Genomic DNA, 15,807 nt, shown 5'->3' with positions numbered 1-15,807 from the left:
TTCCATTCATTTGAACTACTGTTCAAATTCCACTGTATGAGTAGTACCACTGTTCATGTATCTGTTTCCCTTCTGAGGGACATTTAGGATGTTTGCAATATTTTACTACAGCACACAATGCCAATATGAATGGACCATCCATCCTTGCTTGTCCCGTTACCTCTATCTTCAAAATAATGTATGTTAAATCTGACCTCTTCTCCTGACCCTGCAACTACCCTAGTTCAAGCCATCATTTTCTCCTTCAGGGGCTCCTAAGTGTCTCAAACTTTCACTCTTGCTTCCCTTCACTTTACACTTCACACAGTCCGTGGGGTCAGATTGGATCTCTCCTTTATCAAAATCATCCCCGTCATACTTGATCAAATCCAAAGCTCACCCCATGGTCAGGAAGGTCATGTGTGTTCCGGCATCTCTTCCCAGCTCTCTATGGTCCAGCACTCTGGGCTTCCTCTGGTCACTGCCTTAGAGCCTTCGAACCAGCTCTTCTCTCTCTGCCTGAAGTCAGCACTTCATATTCCTTTGGCTTCATTCAGGTTCCTCATCAGATGACACCTCCTCTGAGAAGTCTTTCTTGGTTGTTTTATCTGAATTAGTGTTGCTTTCGTTTCCTATCCCTCAGCCTGCTTTTCTCTTCTCAGAAGTTATCACGCCTGAAATTATCTTGTTTACTTCTGCTCCTCCACTAGAATGTAAACCCCCTGGCCTTTGTGTCCCTAGTTCTCAGAATAGGGCCTGGTGTAATAGGCATTAGAAATTCTCAGCTGGATGAATAAATGAGAGTGCGTCAGTACAAGACTCATTACACACATTCTCCAGGACAGTATCTTGAAAGCCCTGTTGATGGTGAAGCACAGTATGAAATACACATTTTATACAGCACTACAACACACAAACACAAAGGTGACTCACAAAAGTTTCAGCAAGCAATTCTCACGCTTACTACTCTTATATTCTTTATTCTATTTGAGCAAGAAAGATAGAAGAAGAAAATGCGCTAGTTGCAACCCACTAACCTGACTTCACAATTCACCAATGGGTTCTAACCTGCCGTGTGAAAAACTTGATTTAGGATATATACCTGAAAGTGGTTTTGCTGAGTTTTATTGAATATTCCTGAACTGCCCTCCAAAGCAAAAAAATTATACTACTAACATCATTGCTGGTGTTTCCTCACCTAAGACCTGGTCTTAGGCTTTTTAATTTTCATCAGTCTGCATGAATCTGTCTTTGTTTAAATTTGCATTTAAACAAAAATGGTTACTAAAAAGGCTGATTTAACTAACCTTCAAAAAATATGCAAACTCAATTATTTTCTAGTGCCCCTGGAGAACTAAGAATTTTTGTATCAGAAACTTTCAGAGGCCAAGTGACCTCATCTTCCCCTACTTTATCCATTTCACAATTCCATATTCTCAAATGTTTAATTTTAGTGGCACAAGATTGTATTCCTAATGACACAGCACTAACAACAATTTTAATTCATTCACCATTCATATAATTGTTTATTTACTCAACAAATATTTATTGAGGACCTCCCACTACTGTCAGTGAAAGGGTATCTCGCTGCGACCCTCCTTACCCAGAATGACTCAGGAGACACGGGCCCACGCAAGAGACTGTATTATCTGAAGGAGAGAGTGGCTGCCCCAGAGGGGGGGTGGGGAGAGAGAGAGAGAGGGAGGGAGCAGCAGAGAGAGCAGCGGGACAGAGAGACAGAGACAAAGAGAGGGCAGCGAGAGAGAGAGCAGCAGAATGAGAGAGACAGAGAGAGGCAGAGAGACAGAGAGAGGGCAGCAGCGTGGTGCCTTTTATTGTGGCGGATCCGCTCGGCCTGTTGCTTTGGGGGAGGGTCGGGATGTTTAGAGATAAGGCGGGGTAAGCCCAGTCAAGCCCCAGGCAAGCCCAGGCATAATTCTCACCGGCTTATGTGCTTGGGACCATGGGGCAAATGGAGGATAAATTACTATATTCTTACAGTCAGTAATTTTTCCAGACAGGCCAATAGCTTCTCCTTGCGCTTGCCTTCCAGATCCTGAGTTCTTTGTCCCTTGTACTGTGGCAGAGTGACCATGGGCAGGCTTGTTTTAGAGAGGCTCAAAGACTCCCCATCAAGTCCCTTCCAGTTCTTCCAGGCCATTGTTTTCATACATTACTTGTTCACAAGTTTTTGCATTCAGTACATCCAGAGATGGTGTTCACGAATGCTCTTTTACTGCAAAAGAATTATGCCCGAGAGAAAAGTTTTTAATTAAAGGGGAAACGCCAATGTGTTCATTTCAAGCACTTGTTTTGAATGTATGGTAATAATTAGGGTCTTTTAAAGCAACCCGATTTATTTTACTTTTTCTTCTAAAAACAACTTTTTTTGTTCTCTACAAACAAAACAAAACGCAACGTGCTACTGTCGTGTGTCAGGTTTGATCAAAAGGACGATGAAAAAATCTTACGTTCATTCTCATGCAATTCTAAATTCTGACGGGAGAAAGGATCTCGCCAAGCCACGTTAACACAGCTTCTATCCCCAACAGATCATCTCTAAAGACGTAATATCCCATTGATAAGTCTTAACTCAAAGCAACGCCCCTGCGTCCCCGCCTCCCCCTCTCCCCAATTTAAAAACCACAAATCTTAAGTAAAAGCCGCAGCTCGACTTCTTGTGCTTTCTGGAACACAGGATCAGGAGTTAACTCCTTTTATTGCTTCTAGATAGTGGTGTGGTTACTAGGTAAGAGGCGCTACACCCAGACACAGTGACTGGGCTAATAAACGGTGCAGTTCGTGCTTGGTTCTTCCATTTGTATTTTTAATGTCAACCACATGCCCCAACGAAAGTGCTGAGTGCGGAGATCGGCATGACTCTCCTACTGCTCTCCATTGCCCCCCATCTCCACTTTTCCTCTCCCAGCCCAGGAATTCATGCAAATCAGCCTGCTAACCCCTGGGCAATCCGAGCCACTTTCGCGCCTTTCTCTCAGGACCGTGCAGCACTGTAAAAAGGGGTGGCATTGGCGCCCTAAAAGGCCACTCTTCCAAGGCGCGCCTTAGGGGGCTTCCAAGGCTACCATATGAGTTCAGAATATTTTGGGGTCCTTTTTTTCCCCAGGGCTGAGGGGTCTCGTGCATGGGCGGTGCGTTACCACAGCTTGCAGGACCTACGCCCAGACGCGGGAAAGCGGGCCTGCGCCCCGCCCCTCGGGCCCGGGTCTGCGCGTTCCGCCCGCCGGCCGCGCGGCTGCGGCTCCTGCTCGGTGGGACGGCGGCGCGCTCGTCTGCTCCGCTCTCCCCGCTCCCAGCGTCGGCCCGGGCGCCTGCCGCCAGCATGGACGCTCGCCGCGTGCTGGTGAGGGATGGGCGGGGGATTTTGGGGGTGGCGGCGCGGTGGGTGCTGGGCGCCGGCTGACTCCCTGCAACTCCGCTGCTGGAGTGCTGCTTATCAACTGGTGGCTGGCCTGGGCGGCGCCCGTTTAGGCAAGCCCCAGATTTTAAGCACTCCGGGGTTAGTAGGAGCCACGGGCAGTCCCCGCAGGCCTTGAGCATCAGTTCAGAGATTTGAGCTATTTGCAGGATAGTTGCCCGCGCTGGGGAGCCCGAGGCCACGTGCGCCCGAGTTGCACGTGCGCCGGGCAGGACAGCGGCTGGGGCTGACTGGTCCCCCATTGTGTCCGCCCTCCCCGGCTTCCTGGGAATTTGCCGTGTAGCCTCCTAGCCCATTTTTGCGCGCCGCTCCGAGCGGATGGGTACCCGTTCCATTTGCGCGCCTTGGGGGGCCCAGAGGAGCACTCCCCGCCCGCTTTTGTCCTGCCACGTAGCCAGCCGCTTCTAATCGCCAAGGGTCTGGAACGGCCGTGGGTTTGAAGTTTAAAGGTCTTGCAAACCGTTCTCTTTAGAACTTGGGTTATGCACACTTCGGGAAGCGTCTAGTACCAGGCGGTGATGAAATGCAGTTGAAGGACCTGGTATCCGAACTGCTGGCCTACCGTTTGTTCGTTTCCCACTCCCTTCCCTTGCCCCCAGCCTTATTCTCAGCTACCAGACGTTGATGCCCTGTTTGGAACGTTACTTTTTGCTTAACGGAAACCGTTAAAGGGTCTGCCCCAGGAAAGCTGAGAAGGTGGGGGTTGGGTGAAAAGGAAGAGAGTGACATGTTTAAAATAACTATCTGGTGTAAGGGACACGGGAAAAAGCTGGTGTTGGGGGCGTGGTTTCAGAGAGAAATCTTCTCCCGGGTAAAACTGAACAATAACTTTAAGGATGAACAAAGTCCTGTGTAGCTGAGGTTGAAATCTTACGTGCCTGGGTTCAAATTCGGGCCATTGTGTGGCTTGAATAATACATTTCATATCTCTGAGCCTCAGTTTCTCCCTTTGTTAAGTGGGAATAATAATAGCACCTTTGTTGCAAGGAATTAAACATAGTGTGAAAACATACTTAGTGCCTGGCACAGAAAACACCTACTAAATGGTATTAGTTACTATCTGCCTGCCAAAAAAGTTTATTTTAGCTATGACCATTTGCCTTCTTTCTGTGTCCCCTGCCCCCTCCCATACATTTGCCTGCTAAGTAACTCTTGGCATGGCGTGTGCTGACTCGTTAAACCTCAGCATAGATATCTCTGACAGCTTGCCTTAGAATACCTCCCTGAGGCTGTCTTGGGCCTCTGACTACTTGCAGGTAGATTGATGCGTAAATGGTGACAATTCAGCAGTAATGCGTGGAGCACTGCTGATTTAGGAGATTGCAGACTTGGGTCGCCTTCCAACCTGACGATCTTAGGCAGTTACCTCACCACCTTGAAGCTTTGAATTTCCACATCTAGAAAACTGGGTTTCTGAGATCCCTGTTAATAAGTAGTAGCGCTACTTTTTGTCACGTTTCCCACCTTTCTAAAAGGACAAAAGAGGAAAACTTCCTAAGGTGATGGAATGAAGTCAATTTAGGAGCATAGGGTGGTTGGGTACCATCATCATGGAATTTGCAGGGGACTGAAATGAAATGTGTCGTGTCAGGTGTAGAAGGCTAAGAGTGTTCTGTTCACCCAGCACCTCACATCTTGGCATTGTTTTGTGAGGCTCATAGCAGAGGTTGCCCTTTGAAAGTTCTCACTGTAAGAAGTCACTTCCACTATTCCGTAGCCACTTAAGAAAATACACTAGTACATTTAAGAAATATCATTACATACTAAGAAATGGCAGAAACTCATGTTTTTTTTAATATGATAGATGCCAATTGCATATTCTAATGAGTAGTGCCAGGCTGTTCGGCGTTATGAATGAAGGAAACATTTTCATGTCTACAAATAATTTATACCTTATGAAAGGACCTCTAAAACTTAAGGCTTGTTTAGTAAGACTGCATATCAGGCTGGGCTAATAGAGTGCTGAAGTGCTCTCAGCCATTCTACCTGGGTTTAGAGTGCTGTTTGACCTTTAACTTGGCTCCTTGTACATTTGTTCACCAGGTTGTTACATTTGGTTTGTAAGGACTTGTGCTGAAATCGCTATACCCCTCTTGACTGGAGCAAACGCCTGTTTGAAAGCCTGCCACCCTCAAGTAGAGGTGCTGTCCAGTTTTTGTAGTTTGAGAAATTAGCATCACAGTAAATAGCCCAAAGTTTACATGACCTCATTAGCTTGATTTTGGCTGAGGGAGAGAAAAAAACTCTACCATTTTGTACTTTTGAAATTTCCTTTCAGAAGTACAGTCTAATTTTTTTAAAAAAGGACAGATTTTAGGCAGCGTTAAAGTCCTTGGGAGCTTGGAGGTTCTTAAGGTGGGTAAAGGGGTAGCTCTACAGATGTTTGAATAAATTGATAAATGTCCTTACAATTTTCCTTTAGAGGGATCTCTTCTTAGGATTTTATCTGGATTTGAAGATGTTTTTGTAGCACTTGCAAATCCTCTTTTCTACAGAGGAGAAAGAAAACATATCTACTCAGCTGTGTGAATCTACTGAACTAAAAATGATGTCTTCATTTTAGTTAGATACCATAGTAGGCATCCCACTTAATAGTATTGTCATTTCCCTTTCCAGCAAAGGGATCGCCAAGTAAAGAACTTAAAGAAATTCAGATACGTGAAGCTGATTTCCATGGAAACCTCGTCATCCTCTGATGACAGTTGTGACAGCTTTGCTTCTGATAATTTTGCAAACACAGTAAGTGCTGCCTGAGAATAAACAGAATTGAGTCTGCAGTGCTGAAAGTGCCCCGAATGCTTTGTGCATGATTAACACTGCTTGCTTTTTGCCTACATTTCTATACAGCCGTTATGAAAATACAGTATGTATTGTAATTTCATTTCACTTTTTGCCGTGGTTCTAGGTGGTAATTGTTGGAGGTAGATTAGCTACTTATTCTATCCTTTTGAAATGTCGCCTAACCTAACATGCCTGATGATTTGCCATAACAACTCAGAAATCATTTGTAAACCTCTGAACCATTTTTCTTTGTAACAAAAGCTATTCTCTTATAGTGCACTTGTAAATGTGATTTGCTCTCTGCACGGTTTATGGAAAATTGGTTCTTGAAAAAGGAAAAAAAGCACAACCACATTTATTTATTTATTTTACAGAAACCTAAATTCAGGTCAGATATCAGTGAAGAACTGGCAAATGTTTTTTATGAGGACTCTGATAATGAATCTTTCTGCGGCTTTTCAGAAAGTGAGGTGCAAGATGTGTTAGACCATTGTGGATTTTTACAGAAACCAAGGCCAGATATCACTAACGAACTGGCCAGTATTTTGCATGCCGACTCTGATGATGAATCGTTTTGCGGTTTCTCAGAGAGTGAGATACAAGATGGAATGGTGAGTTTGAGAATTTCACCAGTATCAAGAAGTAAGGTACATTTAGAGGCATGAAATACTTGCTTTGAAATAATTTTTTTTCTTGTAATTTTCACTGTAGTCATGCCAGAAGATTTTGTTGATCTTTTTAAAATTTTAAGAGTATTTTCTTCAGTTTTGACCAATACAGTCTTACTTGTAAGGCATTTTGTAGGGTCTGAAAAATCTTAGAAATTGAAAAGATAAAATTGGTGAACCTCCAGATTTCTGTTGCCACAGGGCTCCAGCCTAATCAGAGGAAGCAAACACGTCCCCAAGATTAGCTACATTCGGGTCTCATTCAGTCCAAGTGCCCACCGAGAGCCTGGCACAGAGCAGGCCTTTGGTAAATGTCGGCCCCCACTGTGGTTGCTGCCTGCCTCCTGAGAACCTGTGAGATAACTCACGTGTGGGAGCTCGGGGTGGGGAATGACCCCGGGGGGGGGGGGGGCCATTCCTGCTTGCGCTTTTGCTCCTTGGGGCTCTTCCTGTGCACACTGCCTGACCCTTAACCTCTTTCATCTTGCTCTGGCCTCCCCTGTGCCACCGCTTTGCCTGGGTCCCACTCTCCTGGAGCATACAGTGCAGTTCTGCAGATGCTTCCTTGCTAGCAAGACTTTCTCAGCAAAGGAGCGGTGTGTTGATTTACAGTCAGATGCATGCTTTTCAGCTTACTGTGGTCTGGGACACAGGTCTACTACCGGGACCACATTTAAGTGATGTTGATGTAGTGAAAGCACCCAGCCGAGGAGTGTGTTATCACTGTCAAACTTCACGGTAAAGTAACAGTTCCCTAGTAAGTGATGTTGCCCCAAATCAGTGTGTCTTGAAGTTATTGTGGGGTCTGATCTGCCTGTCTGGATGTGACCCAAACACTCTATAGCCTGAACCATTTCTGGGCAGTGTTTCAGTTCTTGGTAGATGTTATTGGCTATAATTCATAAAATGTCTTAAGAAATCAGATATCCTAAGAACTCAACAATTCTTTTGTCATTAATGTTCTCTCAGTCTGTGCACACTATAGAGCACACAAAGAGTGCCAAAAGCTGTGGGGATTTAGGAAATGTTTGAATGTTAAGAAATAGGTCTTCATTTCTGAGACTTTGTGGGTAATATTTTTTCTTGTCTTGTTTTTTGTTTTTTTCCAACCATCACCACAATCAATTTTTGGATATTTCATCACTCCAGAAGAAACCGTGTGTCTGTTAACAGTCATTTTGAATCATTTTCCAACACTCTCAGTCCCTGGCAACCACCAGTCTGTTTTCTATCATTAAAGATTTGCCTGTTCTAGACATTTCACATAAGTGGAACCATTCTATACATGGTCTTTTGTGACTGGCTTCTTTCTCTTAGCATAATGTTTTCAAGATTCTTCCATGTTGTGGCATTTACCAATACTTGGTATGTTTTTGGTGCTGACTAATACTCCAGTGTGTGGCTGTATCCCTTCCTTTTCATCCTTTTATCAGTTGATGGATGTTTGGGTCATTTACATCTTTCAGCTGTTACGAATAAAGCTGCTGTAAACATTCACGTACAGATTTTCAGGTGGACTGTCCTCTTGAGTGTATGCCTGGAAGTGGACTTGCCCAGTCTTATAACTATGTTTAACCCTTTGAGGAATTGTTCTCTAAAGTGGCCACACCATTTTGCATTTCTGCCAGCAATCTGTGGGGTCCCAGTTTTTCCATATATTCGCCATACTTGTCTTCCCCTAGTGGGTATGAAGTGGTATCTTGTGATTTTGTTTTGCTTTTCCCGAATGGCTGATACATTTTTAATGATGGAAACTATATTACTTGTGGAATCTAATTTTTTTTTATGCTTATAAAATGTAGATTAGAGGGCTACCCAGAGGAGGCAAATCCATAGAGACAAAAGGTAGGATGATAGTTGCCAGGGGCTGAGGGAGGGAGAAATAGGGAGTTAGTGTGATGGGTGTGCTGCTGTTTCAGTTGAAAAATGAGAAAGCTCTGGAGACAGATGGTGGTGATGGTTGTATTTAATGCCACTGAACTATATATACACTTAAAAATGGTTAAAGTGGTAAAGTTTATGTTTCTTTTTACCACAGACACTTTTAAAAAGTAGATTAGAGCATTGAGACATCTTTAATGTAGCTTAATATTGCCATAAGCATTTAAACAGTGTCTATGGGAGAACACATTTATTCCTGTAGGTGTTCTTTTAAAATACATAGAGATCTATTTTTGAATAAATTAAAAAGGGAGCTGGAACTTTCACATTTTAGAAAATGGCTCAGAAGCAGCTGGCCTGGGAGCTGTGGAGATGGCCTATAAACAGTGTGCCCCAGAAAGGCTACCTGAGTTACACTTTGATTGCTGTGTGTATTTGTAATTCCAAAATTGACAAAATTGAAGTGTTCAGTTGAAGTGTATCTGATGCGAGTGTTTTGTTCAGAAGGTCACTGGTATGGCCTGCCCAGGAGCCCACAAGTCACTAACAGCTGAATTGCTCTGATTACCTAGAGGCTGCAGTCCGAGCACACTGGCTGTCGGACCCGCAGTCAGTGCCGGCGGGCCGGCCCACTCCGGGTGGCCATGAAGTTTCCGGCTCGAAACACCAGGGGTGCAGCCAACCAAAGAGCAGCAACTCCCGAGCCCTCACAGAATTCAGGGACCGATTCTAATTCTGATTCAGAAGATGAAAATGGCATGAATTTTTTGGAGAAAAGGGCTTTAAATATAAAGCAAAACAAAGCAATGGTAGGTATCTGGCTTTGAATGTGTTAGAACTAGCTCTTTCCAGCTTTTCTCTAAACCACTTGTGGCTTATATTTGTGCTCTAAGAATTATTTTCAGTGTAGCTTTGAAGACTTCATAATGTGTGCTTTAAAATGTTTCTTTCCCTACACTAATTTTCTCTTTTAATCTATTAAAGTCTTGGTAAATGCATGGGGGGGACTCAGAAAATCTTTGAAATGTGCTACTATAATTTCCATAAGTTGATCGTTGTACCAGTTATTTTAACTAATCATTTTGGTTTAATATCCTCCCTTTTTAGCTTGCAAAACTAATGTCAGAATTAGAAAGCTTCCCTGGCTCATTCCCTGGAAGGCGTTCCCTACCAGGCTCCCGTTCAGTAAGTGTAAATCCTTGTTTGTAGAGGAGTATTTGGGTAGGCTTGGGGTAGATTTGTTACGGTATTTTAAAATCCAGTTTCCTTATTCCCTGTGATCTTATAGACAGGCTAAGAGGAGACCACAGGGAGCTGAAGGCTCTGGGAGCTTTCCCAGCATCCCGGGGAGGCGTCCCTGTGCCATTCTTCTGTGATGCTCAAACCACTTTTGACTGGTGTTTTCTCTCCTTCCCAACTAGACTAAGACCCTCAAGGGCCAGAAATAGAGATTAAAAATTTTTTTTTCTGTATCCCCAGCATTAACACATTCCTCCTACATGGTAGATGCATAAATAATGCATGTTTTAAAAATTTGAGCCTGAGAAAAAAAGAAGGAAAAAACGATTTCTTCATCAAGTCATGGCCTAATGTATGTGATTATATTCTGAGGAACTAAGCTGGTGACCTCAGGTGAATTTGGTGTGTCTGCTGTGGTACAAAAGAGAAGCCTGCCTTTTCCCACCTCTCCCTGAGGAGAAAGGGAAGGAAGTGAAGAAGGGAAGCTATACATACATCTCTCTTGTGTAATATAGAAACAGTGAGTATGTTTCAGGGCTCGAGAGAGTGTAGAAAAGGTTTTCTTTTTAAGACAAATCTGTTCTTACATCTTTATTAGGTGTAAGAATAGTAGATCCTGTCTCAGTTTGAGAGAAAGCAGACTCTGTGTTACAAAAGCAGATTGTACTGACTATATGGGTTTTGGGTTAATTTTCCATGCATTATAGGAAAGGACAAAGAAAATCAGGAAATGGAGCTCTCTCTTTTATTTAACCGAAAACATACTTATGGAGAAGGTGTCACTTCTCTTCATTCTGGAATAAGTGGGCTCTGTCATGTGTGTTTTGTTTAGCAATCAAAGATACCCAGAGGGCGCACATTCCCAGGTGGTGCTTCCAGGAGAAACCCTGACCGGAGAGCTCGACCTCTTACCAGGTCACGGTCCCGGGTGCTTGGGTCCCTTAGCGCCCTACCTGAAGAGGAGGAGGAAGAGGAGGAGGAAGATAAGTTCATGTTGGTGAGAAAGAGGAAGGCCGTGGATGGCTGTGTGAACGTGAGTTCTCCACATCTGTGCTCGCTCTTCTGTAGCCCAGTATCCTAGATGAAGCAGGTACACACACAGTCTCAACACCAAATGATCCATATTAAATGCTTTTCTCACATGTCCAGAATTGTTAATGTCACATAAACATATTGGATAATTTCTGTTAGCAGGCTCTTTGGCTTTTCCTTAATTGTAGGACTTGTTTCCACGGTGTCATTCCGTTATCCCTAGTAAACTTAGGGCCTGCCCCACTTTCCATAAGCTTTCAGAAAGATTTCCAGGGGGCATTCTCTGTGAAGAAATTACAGATCAAGTATCTGAGATTCAGAGTTTGGGAGAGCCAGTAATAACACTGTTCCCTGCTTCTCGTTATGCAGGAAGGTGACATGCGCAGAAGTCGTCGCCCCGGATCCATGAGCCTCCCACATGTAATTCGCCCGGTGGGCGAAATTACAGAGGAAGAGCTGGAGAACATCTGCAACAACTCTAGAGAGAAGATATATAACCGTTCATTGGTAAAAGCCTCAAAATTACGTCTCAAAATGTGAATGTCTGAGAGAGAGGAAGGGTAGCCTCTCTCCGCGGGGTGTTGCTAATGTCCTAAAATTCTTAGCAGATGGGATGTGCGCCCGAGTGTTTTTCATAGAAGAGTTTTGTAGCCTTCTTGGGATTTAGCCCTCCTAGTCAGTCAATAGTAGTAGTATTTGCTTTTAGTAAGTCTTCATTAGCACTGAATCCTTTCTTTTAGTTTAGAATTGACTCATTTAACATATATTCACTGTGTATCGATTACATGTGTCTACATAGATAGGTGCAAGGATATGGTGGTGTGCTAAAGAAAAAAGGACTTGGGTAGGCTTTTTGTTTGTTGTTGCGTAAGCTCTTTTCTTGAAGAAAAGTAGTTTGGTAATACTAACTGTTGTGTCTGCCAATTGAGTGAAGTCACCATGCTTGAGATACTTTTCATGCTCTGGCATATACATACATATGTAGATGTGGAATAGGATTCAAAGACAACGTCAGACTCTATCCATGGGGAACGGCATTCTTTAAACATACCATTTTTCTCTACAAAAAGCAGTTGTTTTCTTTTTTATTATTTGTAGGGATCCACTTGTCATCAGTGCCGCCAGAAAACAATCGATACCAAAACAAACTGCAGAAACCCAGAGTGCTGGGGTGTTCGAGGCCAGTTCTGTGGTCCCTGCCTTCGGAACCGTTACGGTGAAGAGGTCAAGGATGCTCTGCTAGATCCAGTAAGTTCCTTGAAGGGATGGGATGGTCCTGTGGGTCTGGAGGTCAGCCTCGAGGTGAAAGGGCCACAAAGAGGGCCTTGGTGTAAGGACTGAGCGTTGTGGAGCGTTCATTTCAAGGGAGGCAGATGAATTCATAGTGTTGGTGCTGGGTAAGTGTGGGCCCCTTCCTCATGCTTAGGGCAGGGCCATGCAAGGTGAGTTGATAGTCCATTTACCCTTGGTGTGATTGCTGTGTAGTTAGATTTCTTAAGAGAACACAAGGTATGACTAATGTATTAGAAGTCATATTAACCATGTGTAGGTTTTTTCCTTTCAAAAATTTAGATGCAATTGGTGATACTTTTGAATTTAAATAGAAAATAGATAAGTACAGGGGAAAAGTGGAGTTTGATTTAATTGTGCCTTTTCACAATTCTCCCTCAGAACTGGCATTGCCCACCTTGTCGTAGAATCTGTAACTGCAGTTTCTGTCGACAGCGAGATGGGCGGTGTGCAACTGGGGTCCTTGTGTATTTAGCCAAATACCATGGCTTTGGGAATGTACATGCTTACTTGAAAAGGTAAATGGATTTTTTTTTCTCCCCCATGCTTAAATCTTACATTCATTTTTGTGGCTTAGTAAAAAAAATGATGGAAGTCAGAATAGTGTGATACTCTTGGGGGTGGGGGTAGAGGTATTGCCTGGAAAAGGAACACATTTGGGAGTGTTGAAGTGTTGAAAGCATTTTATATCTTCATCTGGGTGGTGGTTACCTGTGTATGTGTAAAAATTCAAGTTGCACACTTAAGGCATATGCACTTGGCCATAGAACTCAATAAAAAACATTTTTAGAAGAGTGAATTAGGCTTTCAAAAGAGAACTCTTAGGTCAAAAACTATCCTGACATGTTCCCTTTTCTCTTTCAGTCTAAAACAGGAATTTGAAATGCAAGCATAGTATTTGGAAGATCCACTCCTGCATTCCACTGTGCAAATCTTGTTAAAGTTTTCAATTTTGTCATGTGATCAGAGCCCAAGTTAAGAATTTTGGTGATCAGTCAGCTTTATAGGAAACTCTAATCAAGTTAATCTCATTAGGCACACATGTTTCTGAGCATCCTGAGGAGTATTGCTAGCTATACAGGCCCTCCTGCAGTTCTTCCTGCATTTCCCCTAATGCCTCACCCTGTTTCCAGTGGCTCTTTCCCACCATTTAGTTTCTGAATTCTTTTAAAATGATAATTTTATGAAAGCATGTTTGACTTAATTGATGTTGAAATAGCCTGGAATCCACCCATAAAACCAAGCACTTAGAAACACAGTACAAGTGTTAACTAACTTCATCTGTCAAGTTCCAGAGACCAGCCCTCTAACTTGTTCACATGAAAACAATGGGAATGATTTAGTGTTCTTACTAGTTGATATTTTTTAAACACAATCAAGGCACAAAAGTCTTAAAACCATGTGGAAAAATTAGGTTATTGTTGGAAAGCAGAATATGTTACTTTGGGTGCCTCTGATGAGAATATTCTGTGTATTGTGCTTACTATACCAGTTGTCACAGTTGAGATTTAGTTGCTGTTGATTTCTTTCACCATGAGGCTAAAAGGTGCCTCTGGCTCACATGGTCAGGACCCAAAGTTTTGTGTGCAGTGCTCTACTTGAAGTCATTGTAGAAAAGATGTCCTGGGGAATTAGGATGGTGAGGCTTCAGGAATAAGCTGATTTGAATTCTTGGTATACAACTTGAGTGTAATTATAGTTTTCCAAGTTTATTTCAGTTCATATGGAAGGTATTTCAAATTCTTGTGCATTTTGCAGGGAAAATTGATACTAATAGTCTATAATTCGTTGCAGTTTTTGCTTTCTTAAATAAGCTAGACACAGGGTTCATGTTCAGGTTTTAAGCACTTTTATAACAGTGAGAAGTGCCTTTTTGGAGATGGGTGACTTTGAACAATCGATTAACGTCACATCTCTACCAGTTTGATTTCTGGGCAGATTTCATGGGTCTTCTCCCTCTCCCCCTTTGTTTGCATTAATCAAATCATTCGGTAGAGGTGGGATCTAAGTGTGTTTGTCCATTTCCTTTTCATGAGCAGTCTGTTGCTGTGCTCATTCGGTGTCTGCTGCATAATTGGACATTGAACCAGTAAGTGTAAATAGAGCTTTTGATCTGTAATGCTTTTATACAAAGGTTTTTATTTTAATAATAAAATGTTTTATTCTTGTCTCTTTTTTTTATCTTTAATACTCAGTCTTCCTGCAATGAATCCTAATTTTTTTCTTATATTTAAACAGAAGACTTTCTGCCTTTTGTAGAGTCTCCCTTTTGGCTTAAGTTTCTGAAGGTCAAGGGCCAGTTCTTTTGAACAGGGCCTAGGTTGGTGATAAGACTAACAGCTGCAGTAAAAAAATGAACGAAAACGGCTACATTGCCAGATAGAAAAGAATACATTCCCATGATTTTTACAGTGTTTCTTTTCCTTTACCATTTGCTGACCCAAGAACCAACAGTGATTGCACAGTACCTGGCTTGATTTTATCCACCATTCCAAAACTCATTAAAGGTACGCTGTGCCGTGAGGACTGTTCAGTACTGAGAATCAAAAGACAAAAAAGGCCAATCTAAAAGCCCTCATAGCCCAGTTCTTTAGGCTGGCGTTGGCAGTCTACAGCCTGTGAGCCAGATCTTGCTGCAACCTATGTTCATATGGCACATAAACTAAGTATGTTTTTTTTTACAGTTTTAGAGGGTTGTGAAAAAAAGCTTGTGACAATATTGCCCACGAAGCCTAAAATACTTACAGTCTGGTACTTTACAAAAAATTTGCTGACTCCTGCACTAGACTCATCTGAGAAACCATGTTTACCTGACACATACTCATCTGGGTTCTGAAGACCAAGGTAGATGAAGTCACACAACTGGTATTTTATAGAGATCCAAAAGAAATGGGTGTTCCTTTTCATAAACTCTTCAATTTCATAAACCCAAATTGTAATCCAACTCTTTTATGAATATAGTAGGGAAGCTTTAATTTTTCATCAAAATTGGTGGTTTGGAACATTCTTGGTGTCACCATGTTTTAATACGTAGTGTAACTAGTGTAGTTTTCATTAAGGAAACTGACTAGTAACAGTGATTCTGAGGCCTAGCCCTTGAAGGATTCACAGTCTAGTGGAGATACTAAGACAAAAACCTGAAAACATTCTGAGTAGGAATGAAGAGAGGAAAAGTCCTTGGCACTTTCTCATTAACTGGACATTTTGCATCATTGATGGGTCTGTGGATTTTGTAATGACTAATCTTCCAAGAAGGGAACACAGGTTGCTCAGTCTCAGCTGTGATTGTGGGGAGCTCGTGCTTTCTCCCACACCTCACTGCCAAGCTCCAAACACCATCCTTAGTGTTGAGAGAACTCAAGTTTTGCCAGTGAGGTGTAAAAAGTGGTGGGTCTGTCATACTGCAGGAATTACCTTTATACTTGGCTCTCAACCTGGGTTCCCCTAGGCAGAAATGGTGTCTGCCTTTAGGCCACTAACTAAAGGTGAAAAATGAAA

At 42.8% G+C, this 15,807-nt stretch overlaps 1 protein-coding gene across 2 annotated transcripts; it reads left to right on the top strand.

Moving 5' to 3' along the window:
- The first annotated feature begins 3,186 nt into the window (after positions 1-3,186).
- CDCA7 (cell division cycle associated 7) lies at positions 3,187-14,477 on the top strand. Of its 2 annotated transcripts, XM_036876961.2 has the most exons (10): positions 3,187-3,343; positions 6,035-6,157; positions 6,574-6,810; positions 9,321-9,557; positions 9,856-9,933; positions 10,820-11,020; positions 11,389-11,526; positions 12,118-12,267; positions 12,691-12,827; positions 13,174-14,477. In XM_036876961.2, exons 1-10 carry the CDS (start codon positions 3,323-3,325, stop codon positions 13,202-13,204), a joined length of 1,353 nt encoding a protein of 450 aa, XP_036732856.1. In that variant the 5' UTR covers positions 3,187-3,322; the 3' UTR covers positions 13,205-14,477. The 2 variants fall into 2 exon arrangements, with proteins under 2 accessions (XP_036732856.1, XP_036732857.1); XM_036876962.2 differs by lacking the exon at positions 6,574-6,810.
- The last annotated feature ends 1,330 nt before the right edge of the window (positions 14,478-15,807 follow it).

This window comes from Manis pentadactyla, chromosome 6 (genome assembly GCF_030020395.1).
Source record: "Manis pentadactyla isolate mManPen7 chromosome 6, mManPen7.hap1, whole genome shotgun sequence".
Taxonomy (NCBI): domain Eukaryota; kingdom Metazoa; phylum Chordata; class Mammalia; order Pholidota; family Manidae; genus Manis; species Manis pentadactyla.
This window is presented reverse-complemented; position numbering and strand designations above follow the sequence as displayed.

Excerpts from the sequence above, each read along its gene's own strand:
- CDCA7 (XM_036876961.2), top strand. The coding sequence starts at position 3,323 with ATGGACGCTCGCCGCGTGCTG. Across the intron at positions 6,158-6,573 it reads CTGATAATTTTGCAAACACA|AAACCTAAATTCAGGTCAGA; the intron begins GTAAGTGCTGCC and ends TTTATTTTACAG. Across the intron at positions 11,527-12,117 it reads AGATATATAACCGTTCATTG|GGATCCACTTGTCATCAGTG; the intron begins GTAAAAGCCTCA and ends TATTATTTGTAG.